The sequence below is a fragment of the Aricia agestis genome, chromosome 6, assembly GCF_905147365.1.
Source record: "Aricia agestis chromosome 6, ilAriAges1.1, whole genome shotgun sequence".
NCBI lineage: Eukaryota > Metazoa > Arthropoda > Insecta > Lepidoptera > Lycaenidae > Aricia > Aricia agestis.
The window spans coordinates 2,163,565-2,191,471 of NC_056411.1; the positions used below are offsets into that span (position 1 = coordinate 2,163,565).

At 38.3% G+C, this 27,907-nt stretch overlaps 1 protein-coding gene across 1 annotated transcript; it reads right to left on the reverse strand.

Moving 5' to 3' along the window:
- Positions 1–683: 683 nt before the first annotated feature.
- On the reverse strand, positions 684–27,815 carry LOC121728304. The gene is made up of 20 exons (XM_042116454.1): positions 27,687–27,815; positions 27,407–27,568; positions 26,858–26,977; positions 26,635–26,772; positions 26,128–26,324; positions 24,632–24,783; positions 23,598–23,805; positions 23,190–23,339; positions 21,983–22,060; positions 21,592–21,715; positions 21,412–21,527; positions 9,554–9,861; positions 6,942–7,079; positions 6,265–6,354; positions 5,926–6,124; positions 5,678–5,764; positions 4,587–4,705; positions 4,021–4,215; positions 2,184–2,412; positions 684–1,857 (listed from the first exon to the last, which is right to left on the reverse strand). The coding sequence occupies exons 1-20, from the start codon at positions 27,719–27,721 to the stop codon at positions 1,592–1,594; spliced, it is 3,111 nt and encodes a 1,036-aa protein (XP_041972388.1). The 5' UTR covers positions 27,722–27,815; the 3' UTR covers positions 684–1,591.
- Positions 27,816–27,907: the final 92 nt, after the last annotated feature.

The following is a 27,907-nucleotide window of genomic DNA, read 5'->3' on the forward strand; positions in this document are numbered from 1 at the left end:
ATGCTCACGTAACACTGGGGTCATACTAACCAGACAACACCGCAAGATTGTCTACCATCGATAATTACAATTTTGAGCGTTTCGACAATCAACGGCGTTTTTTTTCATTAGTATGCCCCCAATATTATCGCTGCCTCTTTTTCACAAATAGTTTATGTTATCAAATACCAGGTACTCCAATTCTGCTATTTTTAATCCAACATAACAACAAAATAGTATTCTCATATATGTTACACACAGAACGCGTTTTACGTTTACGATACCAAGACTGCATCAAAACTTATTCGAAGCTGTATGCACATTGGTTTAGGATGGCAGAATTAGAGTACTTCCTATAAAAAGTTTGCTTTAAAAACTGGTCAAATACAAAGCTGCTTAAATATAGGACTTTATTTGACTAGGCGTCCTATTCCTAGCTTTAAATATTGCTCTACTTACTGCTAGAAGCAGATAACATGCCGTAAGCATTGATTTTACATCACAACAGTGTACAGTATTTTTCCTACGAATATTTGTGTTTATATGACATACAAATATAACAACAAAATCAAGATGTAAATACAGTGTGTTAGTGTAAACGCCGTCAAATGAGCCCGTAAAAGTGAACAACTTTTTCTATGATGGTTTCCAGGATAACGGTGTTTACACTAACATCTTGTATAATATGAAAATATTAATTTCAACTAAACTATAAAAATAACAAGAAAAATTAAGTTTTATAATATTATAGAGTAGAATTTAGAAGCAATCAATAAGAACTTCTTCAGACATTTACATGTAAAATGTATTACAGTATTTACTTTAATTATGTTAAAATCTAAAACGCCGACATAATCCTGTAAGTATTGTTTATTACCGAGTATACTTAGTGCCTATTTAGGATACATATTTTGTATTGTCTCATATATCTATGTACTAAATACACGTAAATAGGAGATAAAGATATTATAATCCTAAGATATTAAAATTAGCGCAAAATAGTGGAGTTAGGAGTAAACAATTTGTTCAAACTATATCTACTCTATTTTATTATTTCATATTATGTTGGTGTCATTATATAGTTCTTAATGAACTATTAATATAATATTCGAAACATATAAGTTTAACCATTATTAAAATATCACTATTGCGTTTGACACATAACAAAACCTACATACAAAGTATATAAGTAATATAATTTGAAACTATACACTTATTATTTGCTCTCTTTATGCTCAAACATAAAACTTTAAGAACAAATATCAATTTAAAGCTTTAACCTAAAGTACTCTTAAACTGAGCATAGCACAGTTAGAAAAAAAGATGGCGCCACATTACTAAAAATATAGAAAACAATAATAATAGGTCTTTTCACATCCAATTTTCGCGTGATTTCACGCAGAGAAACGCTGCGTTTTATTTTAGTAACTTTCATTATTCATTCGCGTCGTGTTTCAATGTAGGTAAATTTCCTTAGTATCAAATATGCGATTCGTACGACATCTAGTCAGCTTGCGTCTCTTTCACACACTTCAACACTCTGGAATTTTCAAGAATTTTGAACACCCATCCTTGTTCAGCAAGTATCCAAGTCTTGCTGTCTCCATGACTGTCAGTTGGCCTGCGAAATGCCCATCAGTTGGCTCTTGTGGTGAACATAGTCAAAGAGCCGTTGAGAGATGGTCCGTTTGCGGATCAACATGGCTGCCGCTTGCTCGAACTTATGCTGGTTCCGCCGGATGTAAGCTTGGGTGTCTGTGATCATGTGCTGGAGTTTCTCAGGGTTGATTTCGTCCATAGCGCACTCTTCCATTAGCGGCGGGTTGAACCGGTAGTAGTGGCCGGGGGGAAGTAAGTCGTTTAGCACGAGGTGTACGCCTGAAATAAAATGCCAATCTAATTCAAAGGCTTGTTTATCGCAACAGAAAAGAATATGATGAATGCTAAGCCTAACTCAAAGCTAAAGTAACAAGTTCCAAATCAATACAAAAACAAAACTAAATATTAGATGTCAATATTTCTGTTTATTTCTATGTTTATTTATATTCTTATTAGTTTAACCGTCCAAAAGGACGGTTAAACTAATAAAAAACAGTTTAGAAATCTTGATTGTCTTACTTGATAGTCTTTACCTTTTTAACTGATAAGATAATTATACTACTTTCTTGACAGTTAATAAATTACACAAAACAAGTAAACATTACCTTCAGTATCCGTAGCGGAGTCCAATATCTTGTTAAACTTGTCCTTCCAGCTGGTCCCCGAAGCCTCTTTGACTCCCTTACTCATGAGCTGATAGTCAAGGTGTTTGTTCAACGCCTTGCCTGTACCCACAGATATGATTGTTCCGTTCTGTAGCGAGTCCGCACCGAAGAGCAACTTTGCCTCATGTATGCCTACACCGGTTGGGTTGTTTACCATTATACCGCCGTCCTGACAGACAAAACGAACTCAATGTTAAAGTCATAACTTTCTTAGGTCTAGATTGCTGTCGGCGACTTCAGCAAATATAAAGGTATGTACTTTGTTTCAAATACGTAACAGCGCCATCTGCCGTTGTAACTTACACTTAAAAACCCGATATCAAACAGACAACATTCAAATTAGGAACTCTCTAAACATTTACCCTCTTATTAATCAAAGTATACAGATTATATAAAATGGTCAAGCGTGAGCCGTAAGGTACGATCTAGATTTTTAAATTACACACGTTACAAGGCCTATTAATTAGGCATTTAATATCATTTATTTAAAGACTTATATTATAGTTTATTATGTCAATGCATTTATTAGACAAACAGTATGTCAACCTGTGATGTCAACTCAATAAGAGTCAGACCAAAAAAAGGAAGTTCGCCAATCAAAACGCTGGGTAGGTAAATATTTTAAATAATATTATATATATTATAAAGGTACATGAAAGGCAACAGCCCCTATCTAGGTACGCCTATGAATATACTGTTGTAGTCCAGCCTGAGGAGCGCACTATTAGGTATATCCTGATATTAATTAGCGACGGTTCTACTTAGACTGGATTGCACCAACTAACTTTAACTTTAAATGTAACTTTAACTTTAACTTTGACTACAGTGCAAAATGTCAAATCTTTGGGTAAAGTTAAAAATGGACGCCATCAAGACGCCATATTTAACTATAACCATACTCGACAAGGTTTTAAATGCATGTGGCGAAAAAAGGAACTAACGCTGTCATCATACAAAAACCGCCATTTTTGACAGTTCTCCTTTACCAGCAGCGCCCCGCCCACGCGCATGTATAACCTTGTTGGATCAGCTGTCATCTGTCAATTTCTCTGGGCAAAGTTAAGGGTAAAGTTAAAGTTAAATTTACCTTAACTATAACCCATAACTTTAACTTCAACTTTACCCACGCCTCTGGTGCAATCCAGTCTTATATGCTCTTCTTTTGGTGCTTCGGCATTAGCACTCTCACTGGAGTAGCTGTACACTCATGTACACACATGCGTGCACAGCTAATTAATACCAGAAAAAGTTTAGCACCTCTGACCTTACCTATAATATGTTCCTGTTAGGTACCCCAAATTTCGTTTTTGTATGCTTTCAGCCTAAATAAGGGAAGGAAAAGCAATTATTTTAAACTAGGGAAGGTTTCATTCCTTTAACTCAAAGAAAATGATACATGCTATAAAAATATTTAAAAACATGAGTAATTACTTAAAAATATCGAGTGTTTCTCTTACCCCAAATCTCGGAAAAGAGGAAATTTTTTATGACCTAGCTTTGTTGCTAAATTGTGCCGTAATTATACGTACAATCTAGTTCTGTGTCAAAAAAAATGTAAGTAGGTATATTTCAAAAGCGAAGATTTGTTTCAATTAATAAACGCCCTATAAGCTTTGAATAGTTATATAGTGTTTTGTTCCTGTCACACAAGTGAAATTTTTAATTGGATTGAAGAAGACAAAACACTGTATAACTATTCAAAGCTTATAGGGCGTTTATTAATAAGAGGGTTTATTTGTAAATCTAAAAGTGTGTTCGTCGGTACATCATATCATACCTGATGCAGCAGCCCGTCCAAATGGAACTCGCTGAAGTAAGTCGGTGCGGCGGCGCTCGCTCGCACCGCGTGCCACAGGCGGGCGCGCGCGCTGCCCGCGAACACGCTGCGAACGCGGAACCCAACCTCGTACGTGCGAAATAGGAACGGCGCTAGACGGGACTCAGTGTTTACCACGCACGATACTAACGCCATCTGTGGAATAATATGTTATATTACTAAAAATAATACATCAGCGCCATCTGTTGAATCACACTCGTTATTTTATTACACTGTACAGTAACTGGCTCACGAAAGCGATACTTGTAATGCGAAAGAATAGTAACGCTGTTAATTTTTAGGGATAAATACTATATTATTTGGAATTAAACATCAGAACAGGGCGGCCTATAAAGCGTAAGTTCCTGTAGGCAGTTGATTTATATTATGCAACTAAAAGGAATGATTGCCCAGGGCGCCGGATAAAAAGGCGTGCTGAACTCTGAAGAATGAAAGGCTTGTGGTGAAGGCACTGGGAGTGCTAAAGCTGTGTAATTTTATCGTATACAAAAACCCGGTGTACGCACCTTGGGCGTATTATGTCGGTTACACTCGGTGAGCGTGCAGTCTTTCAGGTTGTCCTGTAGTAGTTTCTCCCACGCGTCCGTGTCGTAGTATGAATGCGTCCACACTAGCCGGGATGTACCTGTTAATCGACTGATACTATGAATCTTAATAACTTGTAAGGGCGAGAGCTTACTTGAAAATCAGACCAGTATTTGGCGGTATTGTGTAACGTGCAACAACTATTACAGTACTCCCAAATTAATAATGCGCATAGAAATCTTCGCTAATTGTCGTAATCACGAAAACACCCGAATCTATGAAATTTTCATTTTGCACTTTGTTCAAAGGAAATAGAAGTAAATATCATATAGCCGGTGGCTGTCCGCTGTCGCCGGTCGCCGGGAAGCCATCGAGGCGTTACCATGGTAAGGTCCAAGCAACGTCAGGCGCCTCTACGTCGCTGCAAAGTGGTGTTTTTCTTAAACAGCGCTTGCAGCGACGTCTTCCGACGCTCGGGAAATACGATCGTTGCCGAAAAATTACGAAAATTTCTATGCGCATTATCACTTTGGGAGCACTGTAATTTGATTTGTAACTTACATAAAATACACAATATGATAAAATGTGTAACTGTCTTCATGTTTGTTCACTTATTTCTTTTGGACCCCCGACAAAAGAGGGGTGTTATAAGTTTGACGTGTGTGTCTGTCTGTCCGTTCTTGGCACTGTAGCATCCAAAAGGGGTCCACCCTTTTTTAATCTAATTTTTTTTTTGTTTGAAAAAAAATAATAATAATAATTTATTTATTACAAATCACATACATTGAAAATCATATACATTGAAAAGCTTATAAATAAGGCATATTCAAGTTAAATACGAGATCAGTGATTTTAGCGTTGGGAATTGTTTGAATTACTTGACATTATCGAGCGTGTTGCTTGTGTGCTATAATTCATCATCATCAGCCCGCTCAGTGCTGAAAAATTGAGTGTGAATTTGGATCTACATAAATTTTTTGAATTGGGGGTTGCTTTATTTTCTTAATTTAACATTATTAATATTGTGTTGTGTGATCAAAAAAATAAACCTTTTCCTATATTATAATCTTACCTCCAATGATTGAGGTGTTCCCGAACATCTGTTTGGACAGCGTGTGATACATCTGGTTGGCCGTTTCCAAGTTACCCACGCCGCTTGCTGAAAACACAAAATAACAATCAGCTGGAGTTGTGAGCATGTAAGTAAGATAATAGGGATGATGACAAGGTCAAAGATTAGCAAATTCGCAACGAAACGCGCCGTGAGGACTAGATCTTAGTGCCAAATTATTGACCTATTCCAGCAAAAAAAAAACTCACCAATGACAGCGGCGATGATGGCACCGGTGCTCACACCGACTATATAGTCGAATAAATCCTGGACTCTGCGGCCGGTCAGCCGCTCAAGGTGGCGCAGGATCTCGATGGCGATTATACCGCGGATACCGCCGCCGTCGATGGACAGGACATTCGGCCCGCGGCTCTTCGGCGGCCCCGTGTGACCCATTAGGGCGAGAGCCTGTGGAGTTAACGATGGGTCAAGAGCGAAGGTACTATCGGAGAAGTTGATTCATAGCCACATGGCGGGCCTACGTGAATTGATCGCGTTTTGTCTATGCGTATAACTATAGTCGGGAACAGCAAAGGTGACCTAATTACCTCATTGACCATTCCGTAGAGATCTTTAGTGACGGGAGAGCTGGGTGAGTGTTTGTGTTGCACTCGCATCAGCGCCCTTATAGCGCCTTCCTGTTTACAAAACAATATCATAAATATAAATATTCATTATAAATGTTAATCTTATTAGTTATTACTATTGTGTTTTGTTATTTTCTTATAGAAATAATATGATACATAAACTTGGTCCGTGAGTATACATTTCTGGCTGCTCCTTTGACAGCATAAACTCAAAGATTGATAAATAATATTATTATTTAGCAATCATCATCAATATATCTCGATAGATAGAAGCCTATCTACATGTTGGTACAACCTTATAATTCTTACTAATATTATAAATACGAAAGTGTGTCAGTTTGTCTGTTACATCTTTGCCTTAAACGGAATAACCGATTTTAATGAAATTTGTGCAGACATCAAGTAGACAATGAGAAAGGACACAGTCTACTTTTTATCGCGCATAAAATGTACGGATACTGATGGAAGATATTGCTACTTAGCGATAAGGCTTCCAGAATAATGTTGTCTTTTTCAGATTTTAGTGTTTTTTCTTGTATTATTTTGTGGAATGCAATAAAGTATATTATTATTACGGTTCCAACGCCATTATGTTACAAAATGTCACATATATTATGGTAATATTTTAAGGAGATCACCTTGATAGCATAGTCCCTCGCCTCAGGGTACTGTTGCAGATGGTGTATGAAGTGTTCCACCCTGGTCAGGAGGCACTCCGGCGTCTCGGCAGTCACTATAGCCGATATCACGTACGCTGTCCTCGAGTGGATCGAGTTCTGAAAACAATATAAATTTACATTAGCAATGCTGATGAGTGTGAGCATAAAAAGTTTTTCTATTAATGTAACAGACTTTGTATGAAGTAATTATATTTCCGTACTAATCTTATATATAAAAATGGATTTTCAAATGTGTTAGTCGCGCTAAAACTCGAAAACGGCTGAACGGATTGGGCTGATTTTATTAGTCTTAAAATATTCGTAGAAGTCTAGGGAAGGTTTTAAAGTGACACGAAGTTCGCTGGGACAGCTAGTATTATAAAAAATGCGAAAGTGTGTCTGTCTGTATGGTGCTTTGAGTCCCGGGAAAGGGCAAAGGATACTTTTTATCCCGGGAAAATGCACGGTCCCGGGCTCTGGCGCGATTATCGAACTTTGGCGCAACGGCGTTGAGTCTATAACTTGTTGTGCAGTGCCACATAAATATTGAAATTCAAGTCAAGCTCTTTTGTGGTATCAATGTGATGAAAGAACATAAAAGTGTAAAAAAGTGTATCATGTAGTTTGACCTAGAATCTATAGTGAGAGCCAGTCCACACGGCGCGTTGCATCAGCGTTGCGTCGACGCAGCGCTGCCGTTTGACGCATAGCCGGCCACACGGGCCGGCTATAAGTCAAACGGCATTATTACGAAGCTCGTCTCGGGAGCTGCTGTCAGTCATGTGTGCGTTGCGACGACGCAGCGCGCCGTGTGAACACCTTGATTATTTGTATGTAAAACAACGCAACGGCAGCGCTGCGTCGACGCAACGCGCCGTGTGGACTGCTCTTAGTCTCTTATTTTTTTTAGGATAGACTGAAGCCAAGTTTAGAGTACGTGATATTTACAAGGCATGTTTATTTGTTTTGCTTCAACCCATACAACCCATACAACCAATACAGGTGTTGTGCTAAGATTAATTATAGGTTTGTATGCACACGATAATATAATTAATATTATGTGTAAATATTCTTGTTGTCAATTATTAGTTGCGTAGTTATTGTGTTTTAATGGCGTGCAGCCAAAGTCTGATGATATTTAAAAATAAGTACTATTTTACTGTTAGAATTTATTTATTTTAGATACATAAAGTTAGCAACAAAACCATTAGAGAAAGGACGAAGGTTACAGACGTTCTAAAACATGCTCTAAAAATGAAATGGCGATGGGCAGCACATGTAGCCAGGGTCCCAGACCAAAGATAGACTCTCAAAATCACAAAATGGAGAGGCCCCCCAGGAAACAGACATCGGGGCAGACCAAAAATGAGGTGGATGGACGACAGTGGCAGGCACAAACTGGCTAGCAAAGCATAGACAGGTTTGGAATGAGATGGAGGAGGCATATACCCGGATGGGGTCAAGGCTACAATAACTTTTACTAACATAGTTTAAGAAATATACTAACTCAAAGTAGGTAATTTGTATAAAAATCAAATTGTATAAGTCTTGAATAAATATGCTTATAATAATAAATTATTATTATTAAAAACTTGTTACTTACAATAAAAAAATTAGGTCAGCTCTAATATTATGGGTAATTTATGTGACATTAATATAAAATAAGTCAATTACAATTTATATTTAAACAAAGCTAAAGAACATATCAAAAACAATTTACTATCTTCTCTTTGCTTTTGTGCCAAATAAATATTCTATTTGTCTTTTAGAGATAGCAAAACAATGCTCTGATAAGGAAATAAGACAAAAAACTTTATCACCAGAAACTTTGCTTTTTGACATTATCTAGAGTCTAGACATTGTTTTTTTCGGAGCAGCCTCTATTTTAATCTCCCTACTTTTACAAGAAACACAAATAAAAATTAACAACACAGTTCTAGGAAATATTGGTACTATTGTTTTAAATTGAAGAATGAGACAAGTTCACCACATGCGTAGTGCAAAAAATTAAAGATAGCAACAAGGTCATTTATATTTATCTCATTTAAAGAACAGCAGATAATTTCATGGATACATGGCGAGTTATTAATCAATGTTTTCATTTTGCAGCTTTTGATAAAGTTTATATTAAAAGCACTCTTGATATTATTATTTAAAAACAAAATGTTCAACTTGATAAAAAATATTTTGAATGAGTAAAGATTTTGTGTGAAAGGAGTTCTATAAGAAATTTTGTGGTTAGTACAATTCATATTTAATTTTTGTATAACAGGCAGTGAAATAGTTTTGATTTATTAATGTTGAAAATGTTCATACCCGTAATATTTGTGAAACTCTTGATTGTAAGTAAAACGCTGCAATAGTTTCTGCACATTATTATAAGGTAAATACTCCGTTAAAGCATTCCCTAGTAGTGAACGAGTACCCTTACATGATATTGAATGTACTGTCATTTCTTGATGTACTGTCACACCTGATGATGATTTTTTCGAAACCGGTCGTGTATTTAACAATTTTGTAATAAATATATTAAAATAAAGTGGAATAAGTGCAATTGCAAAGTGTATAATTATTTAATTGAGTACCCTTACCTTTGTGATAATGGGCTTGTTAGATTTCCAGCTGGGTTCAGAAATTCTTCCGAAATGCAAGTCTTTCTTCAACTTTAACCCTTCCCATATGCCTTCAAAGGTCATCTCTTTAGCTTCAGACCCAAGAGTCATGCCATTATCAGTCGCCTTCTCTTCCTTCTCCTGTTTAGCCTTATGTTCAATCTTCACATCTTTGTCTTGAATGCTTGTGGCTTTGGCTGTGTGCTCAATAATTTTCTGATCAGCTTGCTTTATTTCAGCTTGGCCTAATCGGCTTGATACTGCTTTTTCGAACTTCTTGATGAGGTCTGTAAGATTGATGTGATTTAGAATTTATTACCTTGAATACTAAGTATAGATCTCTGTTTACATAGAGTTTGTTATAAATGCTTTGTTTTTTACATGATTGATTATTTTACTTGCGTGTAATATTGACTTGATGGCTTTTAGATTGATATTATAGCTATTGAGTAACAATGAAACAAAGCAAAGCAAATATTAGGGTAAAAAGTGTCTTTAGTACTCACTTTCCCATTGCTCCGGAGTAGCAGGTTTGATCTTTCGGACCAGCTTCTCCACCTCGGAATTTAAGTTGGACATCGAGAGATAATGCCGAATTACTCTCCATTGTCCACCGAACGACGACATTTTCACGAATAAACAGCACTTATTAAGCAAATGTCGACGGGCTTCCGCACTTGAAAAACACTGATTTAGTCACGTACTCAAACAGGCACAGTCTTGACAAATCAATACAAAACTATACACATAACACAATTCTTATCTTCTGCGAGTAACTAGAAACACTAGAATGTTTTAGCACTAATTATTCAAAGAGAAAATCCGATGTTTATTTTTAGTGAATGTCACCGATAAAAATATTATGGTCTGACACTGACGTCAAAACACGCGATCAGTGCTACCAACTGCAGAAAAAAACAAGATCACTCATTCATCACTTCACACTTTACAGTTTAGTTCACTGCAGTAACTGTAAAAATTTTCTTTGTAGGCTTCACTGTACAATGCGCAATGCACGTTGGATTGTTTAAAAGTTTATCACAGTTCACAGTAGCGAACACTTGTTACCTCTATGAGAGCGATAAGTTAAATGATTAGCCAGGAAGTACAATAACAAGTTTTATAGCAGAACAAAAACATGTTTTGCTGGCATAAAATTTGCGATTCGCGATAACAAATATGACGTAACGCCACACCTCTCACCTCGTTCAATGAAAATGCTTAGAAATGTAAACAAACATCGTACGACCAATTTGAGATCGTGCCAAATCTGTAAAATTGACGCATCTTACGCTGAGTTGTATTTGCTGCACTTGCTAACATTTTTATTACAATCCACACCATGTGCTCTAAAGTCTAGTTTGTAGGGGAACGTGTTGTCTCATATTACAGGAAATTATCATGTAAATGCCGAATATCTTGATAAGTCACTCGCTTAAACCGCACCTGTTATTAACGTACGTTTTCCCACCTTTGTTGTGTCTTTGTTGATCACTAGCCACTAATGTACAGTCACAGAAATCGAATGTTTAGCAGATCGACAATCAAATCTGAAAAAAAACCTTTAGGTGCCATTTCCTAAAATATGCAGTTTCTTATCATTCCTGCATAATAACTGTAGGCGTAATGTGACAAAATATACAAAATAATTATGTAAGTACTTACTACTTACGTTGCAAATTACGTGAGGCTTTTTGATGAGGAGGTACAGTCAATCTCACCATATGGAGATGGAGGAGGGGGAATTAGTAGGTAAATACATAATTATAAATTTTAATAAGAAAAGCAAATGGTGGTTGGAACTAGCGAAGCGGGAACCACGTCGTCTCTCAGTCGACTACCTAGTAATTCCCCTGACCAGTGTCGAATTTATATTTTCATGAGTGTAGGCCATGTTATTTCCGCCACTCCATATTGTACCAAATCTATCGGCCCCCTTTGGACGCTGCCGTCTGTAGGCCGCGGCCTATAACGGCCTATTTATAAATCTGGGGCTGACCCTCAGGCCCTTTTCACATGCATACGGTTGTTGTCTAAACGGCCCGGCGCCGTGCCGTGCTAAGCCTATTGATGCCCAAAATGCTCGCTGAACCGATTAAGATGAGATTTGACATGGAGCTAATTTGGAGTCCTATCCCCAAGACAGAATATTTTTTATTACGGCAAAATATTTGGTTCCGTCGCGGTACAACGCAAACGAAGTTACATGCAATTCATCTTTTTAATATTATTCTAATTTTAATATTATTTTGTAATCTTGAGTATACCTTCACTACTACTTATTATGATAAAGCTATTCAATGACAAGTCACATTATCTTATTCCGCATTGCAAATATTTTCACCCGATGACGATAAACTGCGCAACCGTTTTGCAGCTGATATGTGAAACACGTTTCTAAACATGATTTTATATTATAAACATCGTTCAAGGTCTTGTCCTATTAATATCCTACTAATATTATAAAGGCGAAAGTTTGGATGTATGGATGTGTGGATGTATGGATGTTTGTTACTCTTTCACGCAAAAACTACTGAACGGTTTTTAATGAAACTTTACAATAATATAGCTTATACATCAGAATAACACATAGGCTACAATTTTAAACGACTTTCAAAATGGGGGAGGTGTTATGTTCGTTTTTTTAAGTTCAACAATTACTCCGCCGTTTGTTAACCGATTTTCAAAATTTTTCTTTTGGTAGGTATATAGGGTATCATGCTAATTTAGTATTATATATTTACAAAAGTGGTGATCTGATGAAGGATCCATAAGTAATCGAGGGAACTCATAAAATTTTATAGGGAAACGTGTGGTGACTTCGGTTTCGTGAGAAGTATTCTAAGCAGATGCTACCAACAAGTAAGATTTTGCACCGAGGTGTACCTGGTATACCGTGGTTCGGAAGGTGCTGAGAGAACTCCTGATTCTTTATAGATACAAGTTTGGGAGTTTCGGCGTTGTTTTAAGAACGGAAAGCATAATATTATTCTACTATGCAAATTACATTCATCGTCATCATCATCACTACCATATTACACATATGCGTAGTCGATATGAGCCTATTATGTGTAATTGGTACTTTTCCAATCTTTTAGATCAAGACTCGAGTTTGTCAAGCGATAATTAAAAAAAAATCTAATTATAAACCTGAAGAGTATGTTTGCTTGAACGCTCTAACCTCAGGAACTACAGGTCCGATTTAAAAACTTTTTTGAGTGTTAGATAGCTTATTTATCGAGTAAGGCTCGGTCGTATTAGTCTTAGCGTGAATTAATATAGGCTATATTAATTCACGCTAAGACTAATACGACCAAAGAAACTCAGGAAAATGTAGGGAAAACGGTGGAAATATTAGAAAGGGTTTATCTCACTAACTACTGGAGCAAATTTTATGGCAATATTTGGCACCGATATAGAGTAGACCACGTGAAGAGAGTACGGACATAAGCTATTTTTTATGGTAAAATGTACGGTTTCCGTAAAATTCCTAATTTACGCGGGCGAAGCCGCGCGGGACATCTAGTTATATTATATGTAAGTAAGAGCTTTTGCCCGCGGCTTCGCTCGCGTTAAGAAGTATTATTATATACAAACTTTCATGCCCTATTTTAACCCCTTGGAGGTGGAATTGATCAAAATCCTTTCATAGCGGATGCCTACGTCATAACGTCTACCTGCATGCCAAATTTCATCCCGATCCGTCCAGTGGTTTGGGCTGTGCGTTGATAGATCACTATGTCAATCAGTCAGTCACCTTTGAGTTTTATATATATGTTATAGGCAAACTCCGAAGCTCCGGCGCTCCTAGGTTGGACTGGTCAATCCTCAGGTCAGACTGAATGACTTAATCAAAGCCCAAACAAATGTAAATTTTCGGCCTTTGACTAAACAATTTTCGTCAAACCTGGGAGGGACTAATTTGGTCAGGCAAACGTCAAAACACAATTTTATTAAATCGGGGTTTGACGAGTCAAACTCCGATATAGGTATGAAGTGTCTTATCTTCGTATATTTGGAAGCATTTTATCATTTAAGCAGCTTTCAAGTCTTAACCGCTTAACTCTGCCAGTTCTGACACTTGATTGGTCAGCTTACGTGATTTTCACTTTTATATTTGAGATGCTTTGAGAGAATGCCGTGTGGCATTAGGCCCGCCTTTTGTACGATGTGCAATAAAGTATAAAATAAATAAATAAATGCTTTGGAATATACGGAGGTTAGTTTGTAAGATTAGGTATAAAAAAATAACATTTTTAAAATAGGGATGATGACAAGGTCAAAGATTAGCGAATTTTGTTAATAAAATAAAGAAATCACGGTGAAAAATAAGTGTTCCCAAAATTTCAGCTCGATAGCATTTTTATTTTTTTTGTTATGCGCCTTCAAAGTCGTTTTTTTTTTAATTAAATTTCTTAATATTTGTATACCATTCGATATCTTATGCAATTAAAAGCAACTTTTGTTATGAAAACACTTTCATAAACGCAGTATTTAATATACCTATCGAACAAAGTTCTCTCCCGATGCGTACAAACTACGAAAGAGTGACGTCAGTCTTTCGTAGCACTTTGTATGGAGCGTTTTGGGCAGGTCTATTTTATGAGATGTTTGAATTGTCATATCTTGGTGAATTTTTAAGCTATCAGAGTCATTCTTTCAGCAATGTTTCTATTTTTAAGGGTCTTTCAATTACCAATAAGAAAAAAAAATAGTCATCAAGCCTATTTTGATGTTTATTGTTTTAATAATTTCTTAAGTAATTAAAATGGAAAATTAATCATTTTTCTGACATGGTGAGGCATTAACTTTAATGTTAATTGTTTTAATAATTTCTTAGGTAGTTCAAGTGGCAAATTAATCATTTTTCTGATATGGTGAGGCATTAATGTTAATGTTAATTGTTTTAATAAAGCTTCTTTATCCACGTTTTTAGTAACAACAACACCGTTTGATTCACTCATCTTCAATTTTACACAATTACACGCCCGCACGCTCAATGAACGAACATGAAATGACAAAACAATCGGTCGGAACACCGCGAGAGACATTATGAACCTGTTTAAACATGTTCAGATTAACGTTTCACCGAGTTTTGCAGTTGCTTCTAGGATTGACTAGGCCAAAACCGAAACAGAATAATTTACTTTCGACGTTTGACTGAAAAGTTAGGAGCTCCTGGGTTTGACTAAAAACACTTAAGGCAAAGGGCGAAATTGAAATGTATTTTGGGGATCGCCTGACGGCTTTGGCCAAACCTAGGATAAACCAGTCCTTCCGCGAAGAGACTGTGTTTCGGACTTTGACTATAACATATGTTATAGATAGAAGATAGAAGATGTAGTAGTATTCTTGCTGGCACTATTATCACAACTAGGTAATCGTATCAGTGTATCTTATTTCATCCAAAAGGACGTCGCGTCGTGAAGACAAGATTTGTGTGCCATCTAATTAGTTACCATCGATTGCCATAACGCCTCCGTGGTCGAGTGGTATAGACTATAGAGCGCGGCTCTTGACTCGGAGGTCCCCACGATTGATTCGATTCCCGCGTTGGAAACATATTTCCAAGTTTGGTTAGGACAATGCAGGCTGATCACCTGATTGTCTGACAAGTAAGATGATCCATGCGTCGGATGGACATGTAAAAAGTCGGTCCTGCGGGTTTCGAGAGTAAAGGAATAGAGAGTGCTCTTGTGTACTGCGCACACACTTGGGCACTATAAAATTACTCCTGCGTAGCTGGCCTGGTTTCAATGAAACCGGCCACCGTCACCGAAACCGATATGGGAGCTATTATTATCGATTGCCAGTTCCACTTCTCTGTTAGGATGCCACAGTTACTCGAGCTACGTGTTCTCATGATGAGTAAAAAAACTTACATTCAGCCCTTAGATAATGTTAGTCATTACTCATTAATAACGATTGTTCATTATGTAATTTGATAACTAATATTCAATTATTGCTGATGATAAAAATAATGCCTGAGTCACATTTTGTTTTGTTATTGTAATTATTTTTAAATTACATATCGGAAGTTGTTGTTGTTTATCCAGTTAGTCTGAGCTGATATTAATATGCAGTTGGCATTACTGCTTGTTTTGTTTTGAATGAAATCTATAAATCGAAAATATTCAAATAATTTATGACTTCATTTCAAACGTAGATTAATTCTAAAGAGACAACCAAACTACAGAATTTTAGTCGGCCGATAGTTTGACCAAATTGGGGTTTCAGTACATATTATTATCGGCCGATACAAATCGTTTAGTGTGCGCACCTACATACCTACATCTTCGTTCTGATTAGGCTTTCGATCAAACTATCGGTCGAGTACCGACTAAAAATCTTTAGTCTGAGGGGGCTCTAAGATAAGGACATCATGAAGCTAATTATTGTGTCAAACTTTGCGTGCAAGTTAGCTAAGCTGTTAAAACTCGTCTCGCCTTGTGTTATAGTCATAATAAAGGATATCTAAGTGACAAAACATCAATTAATTTATAAAATTAAAAACATTGTCAACACGTCATATTTTTTATTTTAACTATAAATTTATATTAAAATATAATATATTTTATAAAGTATTTTATTTATAAAATATTATTTAAGTAATAATATGTTCGTCAATTTACTCTTTTCGTGCGTCGTGCATGTTCAGCCCGGTGAGCGCGGGGTCACAGCTTGATGTGGTCTCGCTCTGTTCTACGCGGTGAGAGCGAGACGGCAGTCCCGCAGCGTGCTCAGGCCGCCGCGGCCGGCGACGCGCACGTTCAGTCCGGTGAGAGCGGGGTCACAGCAGTGATGAGGTCTCGCTCTGTTCTACGCGGTGAGAGCGAGACTGCAGTCCCGCAGCGTGCTCAGGCCGCCGCGGCCGGCGACGCGCACGTTCAGGCCGGTGAGCGCGGGATTGACGTGCGCGTTGTGCAGCTCCGACACTTGAGTCGAGCACGCCGCCGCCGGGTCTCCTGAGCCTGACAGGCTTCCGAGCCTGAAAACACACGGTAGTTGTACAATTTTGTAGATAACTTATTATACAGACGAAAAAAAGTTACCAGAACTCGTTCCCAGGGTGCGCGTTGCCGTCCCAGGGGTACGTGATGACGAGCAGCTTGCCCGCGTGCTCGCCGCTCAGTCGCGCGCTGGGCTCGCGGTTCTCTAGGGTTATGTTGATACCACCTGCGAATACAAACATAAATTGTATAGCCCCCTTTATAGCCTCACTAAATTGCGTCGCTTGGTGACTAAGGTTATTTCACCGATTATTTTAATGAATAAGCATACTGCAATTCAGTAACCCTTCTTCTTGGTTTCGTCGTAATCGGGTAAGATCAATAATATATTTATATCAATACTTTATTTTGTATAATACCGCAGCTGGAAGGGGTTTTCATGAAGACACACTTGAAGATTATAATCGTTTTATACAGAAAAAATGTTATGTACCTTTGGGGTGCTTTTCACAGGGTAAAAATATTTTTCGATTTGTCGATGTTTCACTTCTGGCCGTATTTTCAAACATTGCTGAAACAAAATACTATAGTGAAATATGCTAAAATAGTACATATAATTAAGAGACGCGTTTTAAGATACACCTTTCAATTTAAGATAATAATTATAAGCTGCACTGCGCTGCGCAGCGCTACGTGTTATACCTAAGTATGTAACAAAAAAACTAGCGCCATCAACTATTTGATCTGTGACGAAGTTATGTTACTATTGTTCATTGATAAAACTTATCTACATAACATATATTATGTATTATCTGTGGAATAAAGTCAGTCGATTATCAAAAGTTTAACATTGCGTTTTATTAGGTTATGGGCCCAGTTGTATTCGCGGGAATTAAGTTCACAGTGAATATCGATTAAAATGTCTACAAATTATTTGGGTAATGCTCCCAAATTAAAAGGAAGGGAGAACTACGACGACCGGTGTTTCGCAGAAAATATTCTCGTGCTGGAAGGAATGGCGAATAACATCAAGGAACCATTATCGCCTACAGCTACAGAGACTCAATGCAGAGGATTTGAAGGCGAAAGCGAAGCTTATTCTGAAGATCGATGCTTATAGGCATATCAAACAAGCTACGACATACATTATGGAAGATTCTAAAAATATGTTAGACGATTCTGGATATGCTCATAAAAAAAGCTTGTTGAGAAATCATATTAGCATACGCCTCGAAAACCGCGGGTCAATGACAAGCTACTCAGCCAGATAATGGAGACCGCGCAAAAATTTAATGGTACCGGCTTCGAGATTGATGACCAGTGGACTGGGTCGCTTATATTAGCTGGACTACCGGAGAAATTTGGCCCCATGATTATGGCTATTGAGCATTCGGGTATAAACATCAGTGCTGACGCTATAAAAACCAAATTATGCTCGCTGAAAGAAATTGAAAGAGGGTTATCGGCGCATGTTTTTAAAAACTACTAATAACGTGTCACCTTCCAGTCATGATTTACCAATAAAATCTCAACTCATTTATCTACCAATAGCATGTCATCATAGCACCAATACTCGCGCATCCGCCACATTCCTCGACCCACCAAAGAGTACTAAAATCGAACACAGTGCTCTCCTTTCATTATTATTGAGTGATTTTACGGTTTTGCACAGTCATTTATCAATAATTTATCCTACTTACCAAGCACACTATCCCCCACTCTCACGTATGCGAAGTTGACGTCACTGATGTGCGTCAGTCGCCCCCCCTGCAGCAGGCTGTCAGCTCGCTCCACAAACGTCAGCACGTACACATCAGCCTGGTGCTCTGATATCTTCCATACACCGAGGCCTGAAATAGACTGATACGTAAGTCAGACGGAAGACCGACACGACTGGCGAGAGATCAGGCGCAGGACCGACATTTTACATGCCCATCCGACGCATGGATCATCTTACTTGTCAGACAATCAGGTGATCAGCCTGCATTGTCCTAAGCAAACTTGGAATTAACATGTTTCCAACGCGGTAATCGAAACCACGACCTCCGAGTCAAGAGCCGCGCTCTATACCACTAGACCACGGAACTTAGAAAAGTGAACAGACTCACCAGCCCCAATTACATTAAGAAAGACATCTCTTTGGGTCTCCGAGCCGCGCGCTTGAGCCTCGAATAGAGTAGTCTCGGCGAGCACGGACAGTCGCCGGTAGTACACCTCGTTGTCAAATATCACTTCCGGCGCCACTCTTATATGGCGTTGAAGTTTATCACTGTTTGTATCGAGCGATTGCAATTCCTCGTATGTGTAGGATTGTACCTGAAATATTTAATTTAGTTAGGAGCAATGTAGTGACAAGGTGTTTCAGCTCGATAGCATTTTTATTTTTTTTGTTATGCGCCTTCAAAGTCGTTTTTTTTTTAATTAAATTTCTTAATATTTGTATACCATTCGATATCTTATGCAATTAAAAGCAACTTTTGTTATGAAAACACTTTCATAAACGCAGTATTTAATATACCTATCGAACAAAGTTCTCTCCCGATGCGTACAAACTACGAAAGAGTGACGTCAGTCTTTCGTAGCACTTTGTATGGAGCGTTTTGGGCAGGTCTATTTTATGAGATGTTTGAATTGTCATATCTTGGTGAATTTTTAAGCTATCAGAGTCATTCTTTCAGCAATGTTTCTATTTTTAAGGGTCTTTCAATTACCAATAAGAAAAAAAAATAGTCATCAAGCCTATTTTGATGTTTATTGTTTTAATAATTTCTTAAGTAATTAAAATGGAAAATTAATCATTTTTCTGACATGGTGAGGCATTAACTTTAATGTTAATTGTTTTAATAATTTCTTAGGTAGTTCAAGTGGCAAATTAATCATTTTTCTGATATGGTGAGGCATTAATGTTAATGTTAATTGTTTTAATAAAGCTTCTTTATCCACGTTTTTAGTAACAACAACACCGTTTGATTCACTCATCTTCAATTTTACACAATTACACGCCCGCACGCTCAATGAACGAACATGAAATGACAAAACAATCGGTCGGAACACCGCGAGAGACATTATGAACCTGTTTAAACATGTTCAGATTAACGTTTCACCGAGTTTTGCAGTTGCTTCTAGGATTGACTAGGCCAAAACCGAAACAGAATAATTTACTTTCGACGTTTGACTGAAAAGTTAGGAGCTCCTGGGTTTGACTAAAAACACTTAAGGCAAAGGGCGAAATTGAAATGTATTTTGGGGATCGCCTGACGGCTTTGGCCAAACCTAGGATAAACCAGTCCTTCCGCGAAGAGACTGTGTTTCGGACTTTGACTATAACATATGTTATAGATAGAAGATAGAAGATGTAGTAGTATTCTTGCTGGCACTATTATCACAACTAGGTAATCGTATCAGTGTATCTTATTTCATCCAAAAGGACGTCGCGTCGTGAAGACAAGATTTGTGTGCCATCTAATTAGTTACCATCGATTGCCATAACGCCTCCGTGGTCGAGTGGTATAGACTATAGAGCGCGGCTCTTGACTCGGAGGTCCCCACGATTGATTCGATTCCCGCGTTGGAAACATATTTCCAAGTTTGGTTAGGACAATGCAGGCTGATCACCTGATTGTCTGACAAGTAAGATGATCCATGCGTCGGATGGACATGTAAAAAGTCGGTCCTGCGGGTTTCGAGAGTAAAGGAATAGAGAGTGCTCTTGTGTACTGCGCACACACTTGGGCACTATAAAATTACTCCTGCGTAGCTGGCCTGGTTTCAATGAAACCGGCCACCGTCACCGAAACCGATATGGGAGCTATTATTATCGATTGCCAGTTCCACTTCTCTGTTAGGATGCCACAGTTACTCGAGCTACGTGTTCTCATGATGAGTAAAAAAACTTACATTCAGCCCTTAGATAATGTTAGTCATTACTCATTAATAACGATTGTTCATTATGTAATTTGATAACTAATATTCAATTATTGCTGATGATAAAAATAATGCCTGAGTCACATTTTGTTTTGTTATTGTAATTATTTTTAAATTACATATCGGAAGTTGTTGTTGTTTATCCAGTTAGTCTGAGCTGATATTAATATGCAGTTGGCATTACTGCTTGTTTTGTTTTGAATGAAATCTATAAATCGAAAATATTCAAATAATTTATGACTTCATTTCAAACGTAGATTAATTCTAAAGAGACAACCAAACTACAGAATTTTAGTCGGCCGATAGTTTGACCAAATTGGGGTTTCAGTACATATTATTATCGGCCGATACAAATCGTTTAGTGTGCGCACCTACATACCTACATCTTCGTTCTGATTAGGCTTTCGATCAAACTATCGGTCGAGTACCGACTAAAAATCTTTAGTCTGAGGGGGCTCTAAGATAAGGACATCATGAAGCTAATTATTGTGTCAAACTTTGCGTGCAAGTTAGCTAAGCTGTTAAAACTCGTCTCGCCTTGTGTTATAGTCATAATAAAGGATATCTAAGTGACAAAACATCAATTAATTTATAAAATTAAAAACATTGTCAACACGTCATATTTTTTATTTTAACTATAAATTTATATTAAAATATAATATATTTTATAAAGTATTTTATTTATAAAATATTATTTAAGTAATAATATGTTCGTCAATTTACTCTTTTCGTGCGTCGTGCATGTTCAGCCCGGTGAGCGCGGGGTCACAGCTTGATGTGGTCTCGCTCTGTTCTACGCGGTGAGAGCGAGACGGCAGTCCCGCAGCGTGCTCAGGCCGCCGCGGCCGGCGACGCGCACGTTCAGTCCGGTGAGAGCGGGGTCACAGCAGTGATGAGGTCTCGCTCTGTTCTACGCGGTGAGAGCGAGACTGCAGTCCCGCAGCGTGCTCAGGCCGCCGCGGCCGGCGACGCGCACGTTCAGGCCGGTGAGCGCGGGATTGACGTGCGCGTTGTGCAGCTCCGACACTTGAGTCGAGCACGCCGCCGCCGGGTCTCCTGAGCCTGACAGGCTTCCGAGCCTGAAAACACACGGTAGTTGTACAATTTTGTAGATAACTTATTATACAGACGAAAAAAAGTTACCAGAACTCGTTCCCAGGGTGCGCGTTGCCGTCCCAGGGGTACGTGATGACGAGCAGCTTGCCCGCGTGCTCGCCGCTCAGTCGCGCGCTGGGCTCGCGGTTCTCTAGGGTTATGTTGATACCACCTGCGAATACAAACATAAATTGTATAGCCCCCTTTATAGCCTCACTAAATTGCGTCGCTTGGTGACTAAGGTTATTTCACCGATTATTTTAATGAATAAGCATACTGCAATTCAGTAACCCTTCTTCTTGGTTTCGTCGTAATCGGGTAAGATCAATAATATATTTATATCAATACTTTATTTTGTATAATACCGCAGCTGGAAGGGGTTTTCATGAAGACACACTTGAAGATTATAATCGTTTTATACAGAAAAAATGTTATGTACCTTTGGGGTGCTTTTCACAGGGTAAAAATATTTTTCGATTTGTCGATGTTTCACTTCTGGCCGTATTTTCAAACATTGCTGAAACAAAATACTATAGTGAAATATGCTAAAATAGTACATATAATTAAGAGACGCGTTTTAAGATACACCTTTCAATTTAAGATAATAATTATAAGCTGCACTGCGCTGCGCAGCGCTACGTGTTATACCTAAGTATGTAACAAAAAAACTAGCGCCATCAACTATTTGATCTGTGACGAAGTTATGTTACTATTGTTCATTGATAAAACTTATCTACATAACATATATTATGTATTATCTGTGGAATAAAGTCAGTCGATTATCAAAAGTTTAACATTGCGTTTTATTAGGTTATGGGCCCAGTTGTATTCGCGGGAATTAAGTTCACAGTGAATATCGATTAAAATGTCTACAAATTATTTGGGTAATGCTCCCAAATTAAAAGGAAGGGAGAACTACGACGACCGGTGTTTCGCAGAAAATATTCTCGTGCTGGAAGGAATGGCGAATAACATCAAGGAACCATTATCGCCTACAGCTACAGAGACTCAATGCAGAGGATTTGAAGGCGAAAGCGAAGCTTATTCTGAAGATCGATGCTTATAGGCATATCAAACAAGCTACGACATACATTATGGAAGATTCTAAAAATATGTTAGACGATTCTGGATATGCTCATAAAAAAAGCTTGTTGAGAAATCATATTAGCATACGCCTCGAAAACCGCGGGTCAATGACAAGCTACTCAGCCAGATAATGGAGACCGCGCAAAAATTTAATGGTACCGGCTTCGAGATTGATGACCAGTGGACTGGGTCGCTTATATTAGCTGGACTACCGGAGAAATTTGGCCCCATGATTATGGCTATTGAGCATTCGGGTATAAACATCAGTGCTGACGCTATAAAAACCAAATTATGCTCGCTGAAAGAAATTGAAAGAGGGTTATCGGCGCATGTTTTTAAAAACTACTAATAACGTGTCACCTTCCAGTCATGATTTACCAATAAAATCTCAACTCATTTATCTACCAATAGCATGTCATCATAGCACCAATACTCGCGCATCCGCCACATTCCTCGACCCACCAAAGAGTACTAAAATCGAACACAGTGCTCTCCTTTCATTATTATTGAGTGATTTTACGGTTTTGCACAGTCATTTATCAATAATTTATCCTACTTACCAAGCACACTATCCCCCACTCTCACGTATGCGAAGTTGACGTCACTGATGTGCGTCAGTCGCCCCCCCTGCAGCAGGCTGTCAGCTCGCTCCACAAACGTCAGCACGTACACATCAGCCTGGTGCTCTGATATCTTCCATACACCGAGGCCTGAAATAGACTGATACGTAAGTCAGACGGAAGACCGACACGACTGGCGAGAGATCAGGCGCAGGACCGACATTTTACATGCCCATCCGACGCATGGATCATCTTACTTGTCAGACAATCAGGTGATCAGCCTGCATTGTCCTAAGCAAACTTGGAATTAACATGTTTCCAACGCGGTAATCGAAACCACGACCTCCGAGTCAAGAGCCGCGCTCTATACCACTAGACCACGGAACTTAGAAAAGTGAACAGACTCACCAGCCCCAATTACATTAAGAAAGACATCTCTTTGGGTCTCCGAGCCGCGCGCTTGAGCCTCGAATAGAGTAGTCTCGGCGAGCACGGACAGTCGCCGGTAGTACACCTCGTTGTCAAATATCACTTCCGGCGCCACTCTTATATGGCGTTGAAGTTTATCACTGTTTGTATCGAGCGATTGCAATTCCTCGTATGTGTAGGATTGTACCTGAAATATTTAATTTAGTTAGGAGCAATGTAGTGACAAGGTAGGTAATGTTTTAAAGGTCACACATATCAACTCGGAAAGGGATCGGCACCGTATAGCTTTGTCCACACTGTGCCTTTTTCTGTTCTTCAAGGGCATGCGTTATAGCGCAGTTAACAGCAAACGTGAGGTATGCCCGCAACGTATGCCCTCTGACCGTATCCAAAACTTCAAAAATGACAATAATGGCGTTGCGTTCCTTGACGCATTCAATTATTGAATGCGCCAATATGAAAGTTGATGACGAAAATTGAAGATGAAGAAAGTGCACAATGTGGACATAGCTTATCGCCTCGAGCCGTTCAATATTGTTTGTATGAAACTCCCTACTGCAACGCACACTAAGCGGAACCGTAACGTATCGCCTCGCCTCGGAAGGGGGCAGCGGTCGGCGAGCCGTAAGAGAGGCGTCGCCTAGCCGTAGCCGAGTTGACGTGCAGGCGCTACTGATACGCTTTGGTTACGTGCATACGTTAGGTTGACGACTGGTTGACGGCGAGGCGAAGGCGATACGGTGACGATCCCTTTCCGAGTTGAGATGTGTGCTGTGACCTTAAGGAACATGTTGCCCACGACTGTTTAGCACTGCAGTTTGTTCATCTATTATCAATAGACTATATATTATAACGATAAAAACTATTCTATTTCGTTTTCCGGGAAAGTATCTACCTCACAACCGCAAAATGAATTCGGCACATTTTGCAGCGCGATTATGGGGGTTTTTAAAAGTTTTGGGGTTCTAAAAATGACAGTAGGTACATTGTTTTGTGTGAATTTTGGGAATCACCTGATAAAAGTCTGCCCACAACTGTCGCCACCTTTTCTTAGCAGTGTTGCCCTCTTGTCCATAGCCATTCTCAGCTGTGTTCTGTTCTTTGGTTATCAGAATATCTTCCCAATCCATGCGCCCCTTGCGTTCGAAGCGGGTACCGACAACACCTGAAAAATAAAACAGTGTTGTAAGTCTAGTTTACACACTTTAATAAATTGTTAAAACACTTTTAGTGAAAGCGCGGTTAGCAACAACATATTGTAGCCCGAAACTCAGTTGCGCCCAAATTCGTAATTACGCGGGAACTACAATATTTTTGGGATTAAAAATATCCTATCTAGGATAGGATATAAAAAATATCCTATGCCCTTTTTTATGAAATAAGGGGGCAAACGAGCAAACGGGTCACCTGATGGAAAGCAACTTCCGTCGCCCATCATCATAAGAGCTGCAGGTGCGTTGCCGGCCTTTTAAGAGGGAAAAGGGGAGGGTAAGGAAGGGAATAGGGAAGGGTATGGAAGGGAATAGGGTAGGAGATTGGGCCTCCGGTAAACTCACTCACTCGGCGAAACACAGCGCAAGCGCTGTTTCACGCCAGTTTTCTGTGAGCCCGTGGCATTTCTCCGGTCGAGCCAGCCCATTCGTGCCGAAGCATGGCTCTACCACGTAAAGCACCTTTCCAGAACTCAAATTAACTCCATACCAAATTGCGCCAAAATCGATTCAGCAGACTTCCATTTAATCAAGTGCATAAGAGGGCGACTAACCCAAAAAATCAAACATCGTCCTCATCTTCACACTCACCTGCCAGTGTGTCTAGTCTTTCATATGCCAGGTGAAAAAGGACGACGAGGATTAATCGCCAATTTATTTTTTTCTCAATATCTCGATAAATATACAACATTTTAAAAATCCGCTAGGTCGATCTCTCAATGATAGAATTTTATACAATGAGTTAAAATATTAACTTAGTTCAATGCACGGTTATGGCAATAAATGAAAAATTCGTGAAAATTAGATGCATCTTTGTGATTTTTTTCTATCGAGAAAAATTTAAGATATCGTGTTTTTGCTCAGATCGAATTCTCGGAAATATAATGTAGTATCTAATTTTCGAAAATGAAACAATTCGGGGCTTATTTTCAAGTATAAAAATGAATTATAAAATCTATATACTTTAGGGTTAGTCGCCCCCTTAAGGTAAGACCGCACCACACGACACGGCAGCCACGCGACGCGAAATTTCATAGAACTGACGTGTTGTGTCGCCTAGCGTCGCTGCCGTGTAGTATCGCTTTAGTGCTGTCTCGTTTTAAGCTGATCGCACGCACTGTACGCAACGGATAGTTCACGAAATGCGGGGCGTACGGTGCTGACGAATGTGCGAGGTTTCATATCATTTCATACAACAAATTCTAAAATGCAGAGCGTACACTGATAACTGTGCGATCACTTATAAGAATTAACAGACAAATAAACAGTTAGACGGACTCACTGAAACAACAACCCACCTATAATAACAGCCTCATCCTGTGCTTTGTCTTCATGTACAACACCCTCATTGTGCCTCGCTCCATCATTAATGCACTCTGTATACCCGCTGACATACACCATGGCAGATAGTTTCATCTCGTCATAGCTCAAACAGTTTTCCAGTAACAGAGGATACTTCTCATTTGGGGTTCCAACCGACTCCCATCCTTCTGTACTGAAAATAAGTGTTTTTTTATGTTTAAAATAGAACTAAGATTTTCAACAACTTACTTGTCTGTAAGTTTTCTTGCTGCTTATCTTGAACTGAACAATTTTTTAAAATTCTATACAGTACAATGTAAAATCTTGTAACATAATAATCATATTAATACCTCAATCGTGGGAATTGCAGACACAATAGATTTTCAATTGTTATGTGACAGCCGGGTGCTGCTTGTATTGGGGATTGATGGGTTAATAACTATAAAGGAATAACTTTTTTGTTTTGGCAATAATATTATGTATGGTTTTAAAGATTAGCTTACCCTGTTTTTTTATTGAGTAGTAAATATAAATCATTCGCATACATAAACACCACTGCCCTTTTCTTTAATATTCTATCAACCAACTGAGGCACAGACATATCTTTATACAATTTCTTTTCAATTTCAGATCCAAACTCTCTGAAAATAAAAAATACAATTGAACATATTATTAAAAGAAAAACAAATGTATACAAAAATGAACTCCTAATAAAACTTGTTATACCTTTTGTAGTTCAAAAAAGCCATCATAAGAATCAGAACTCTTTCATGCATTATTGCATATGTAGATATTATGTTTCTTATTAATTTTTCTCTTGGTCTTTTTCTTTTCAGTGTTTCTAATCTAAAAAAAAAAGGTTACAAATGTTGTGACTGGTGATACCTGATATAATCTATGACATGCTTGTAAGTTGAAAGTATAGGTCTACCAGAATCTGATGGCAAATTTTGACAGATTTTCAAAAAATATCCTTGATCATTGGATAAATTTATTTATTTCCATGTTTCACACACAGAATCAGCCGGTAAAAAGAAAAAAAAAAGGATCAAAATGTTTTATTCCAATTACCCCAGTATTGATATGAGTCAATTTACTTACGCATTTTTTGCCATCAGGTTCTGGTAGACCTATACATGAATTAATGAAAAACCATCTTGCTAGGTTTCAACCCCGGTAAACTTCGCTTTTTTTGTTATTCATAGTTTTCTTCAGTTTAAATGTCGTTTAGGTATTAATAGTATTTAAAAACTCGGGAAAACTTAAGGAGTGTACCTGATGGTTTCAATAGGAAATTGTATGTGAAATGATCTGCTCCTTTGTATAACATCTTGTATAATATCATCTGAGATATTAACTTGAGGTTGCTTACTGCACTGCACTGCTGCTTGAACAAATTCCTTACTAACACTCGGGTAGCTCCATTCAAGTTTGCACCTTAAAGGTTATATTCAATTAGTTCAAGTATTAATAATATAAGACGGAAGAATTTAAGTAATTCTTAGCTTTCTCTTCAAATTCTATAAATGTATGAGTTATGAGGCTTATGACTCACCAAGGTAAGGCTTTTATTTGACGTATTGTATTCATTTTAGTTCTTCTAGAGATTTGTGATCCCGTATAAAAGCTATATTACTAATTTCTTAATGTTCAGATATTAAATAGTGCTAAAATAATTTTATTAAACCGTGTAACGTGTCGGACTCAAGCACAGATTACTAGTGATAAGGACTCAAGTTAAAAATAATTGATAAGAGCTGTCAGCTGATACAGAAT

Bases quoted from the DNA above. Each gene is read 5' to 3' on its own strand.
- LOC121728304 (XM_042116454.1), bottom strand. From the start codon at position 27,721: ATGAATACAATACGTCAAATAAAAGCCTTACCTTG. The intron at 21,716-21,982 runs GTACATAACATT...TTGTATTCGCAG, and splicing joins CTGTGAAAAGCACCCCAAAG to GTGGTATCAACATAACCCTA. The intron at 6,125-6,264 runs GTAATTAGGTCA...TTAACTCCACAG, and splicing joins TCTACGGAATGGTCAATGAG to GCTCTCGCCCTAATGGGTCA.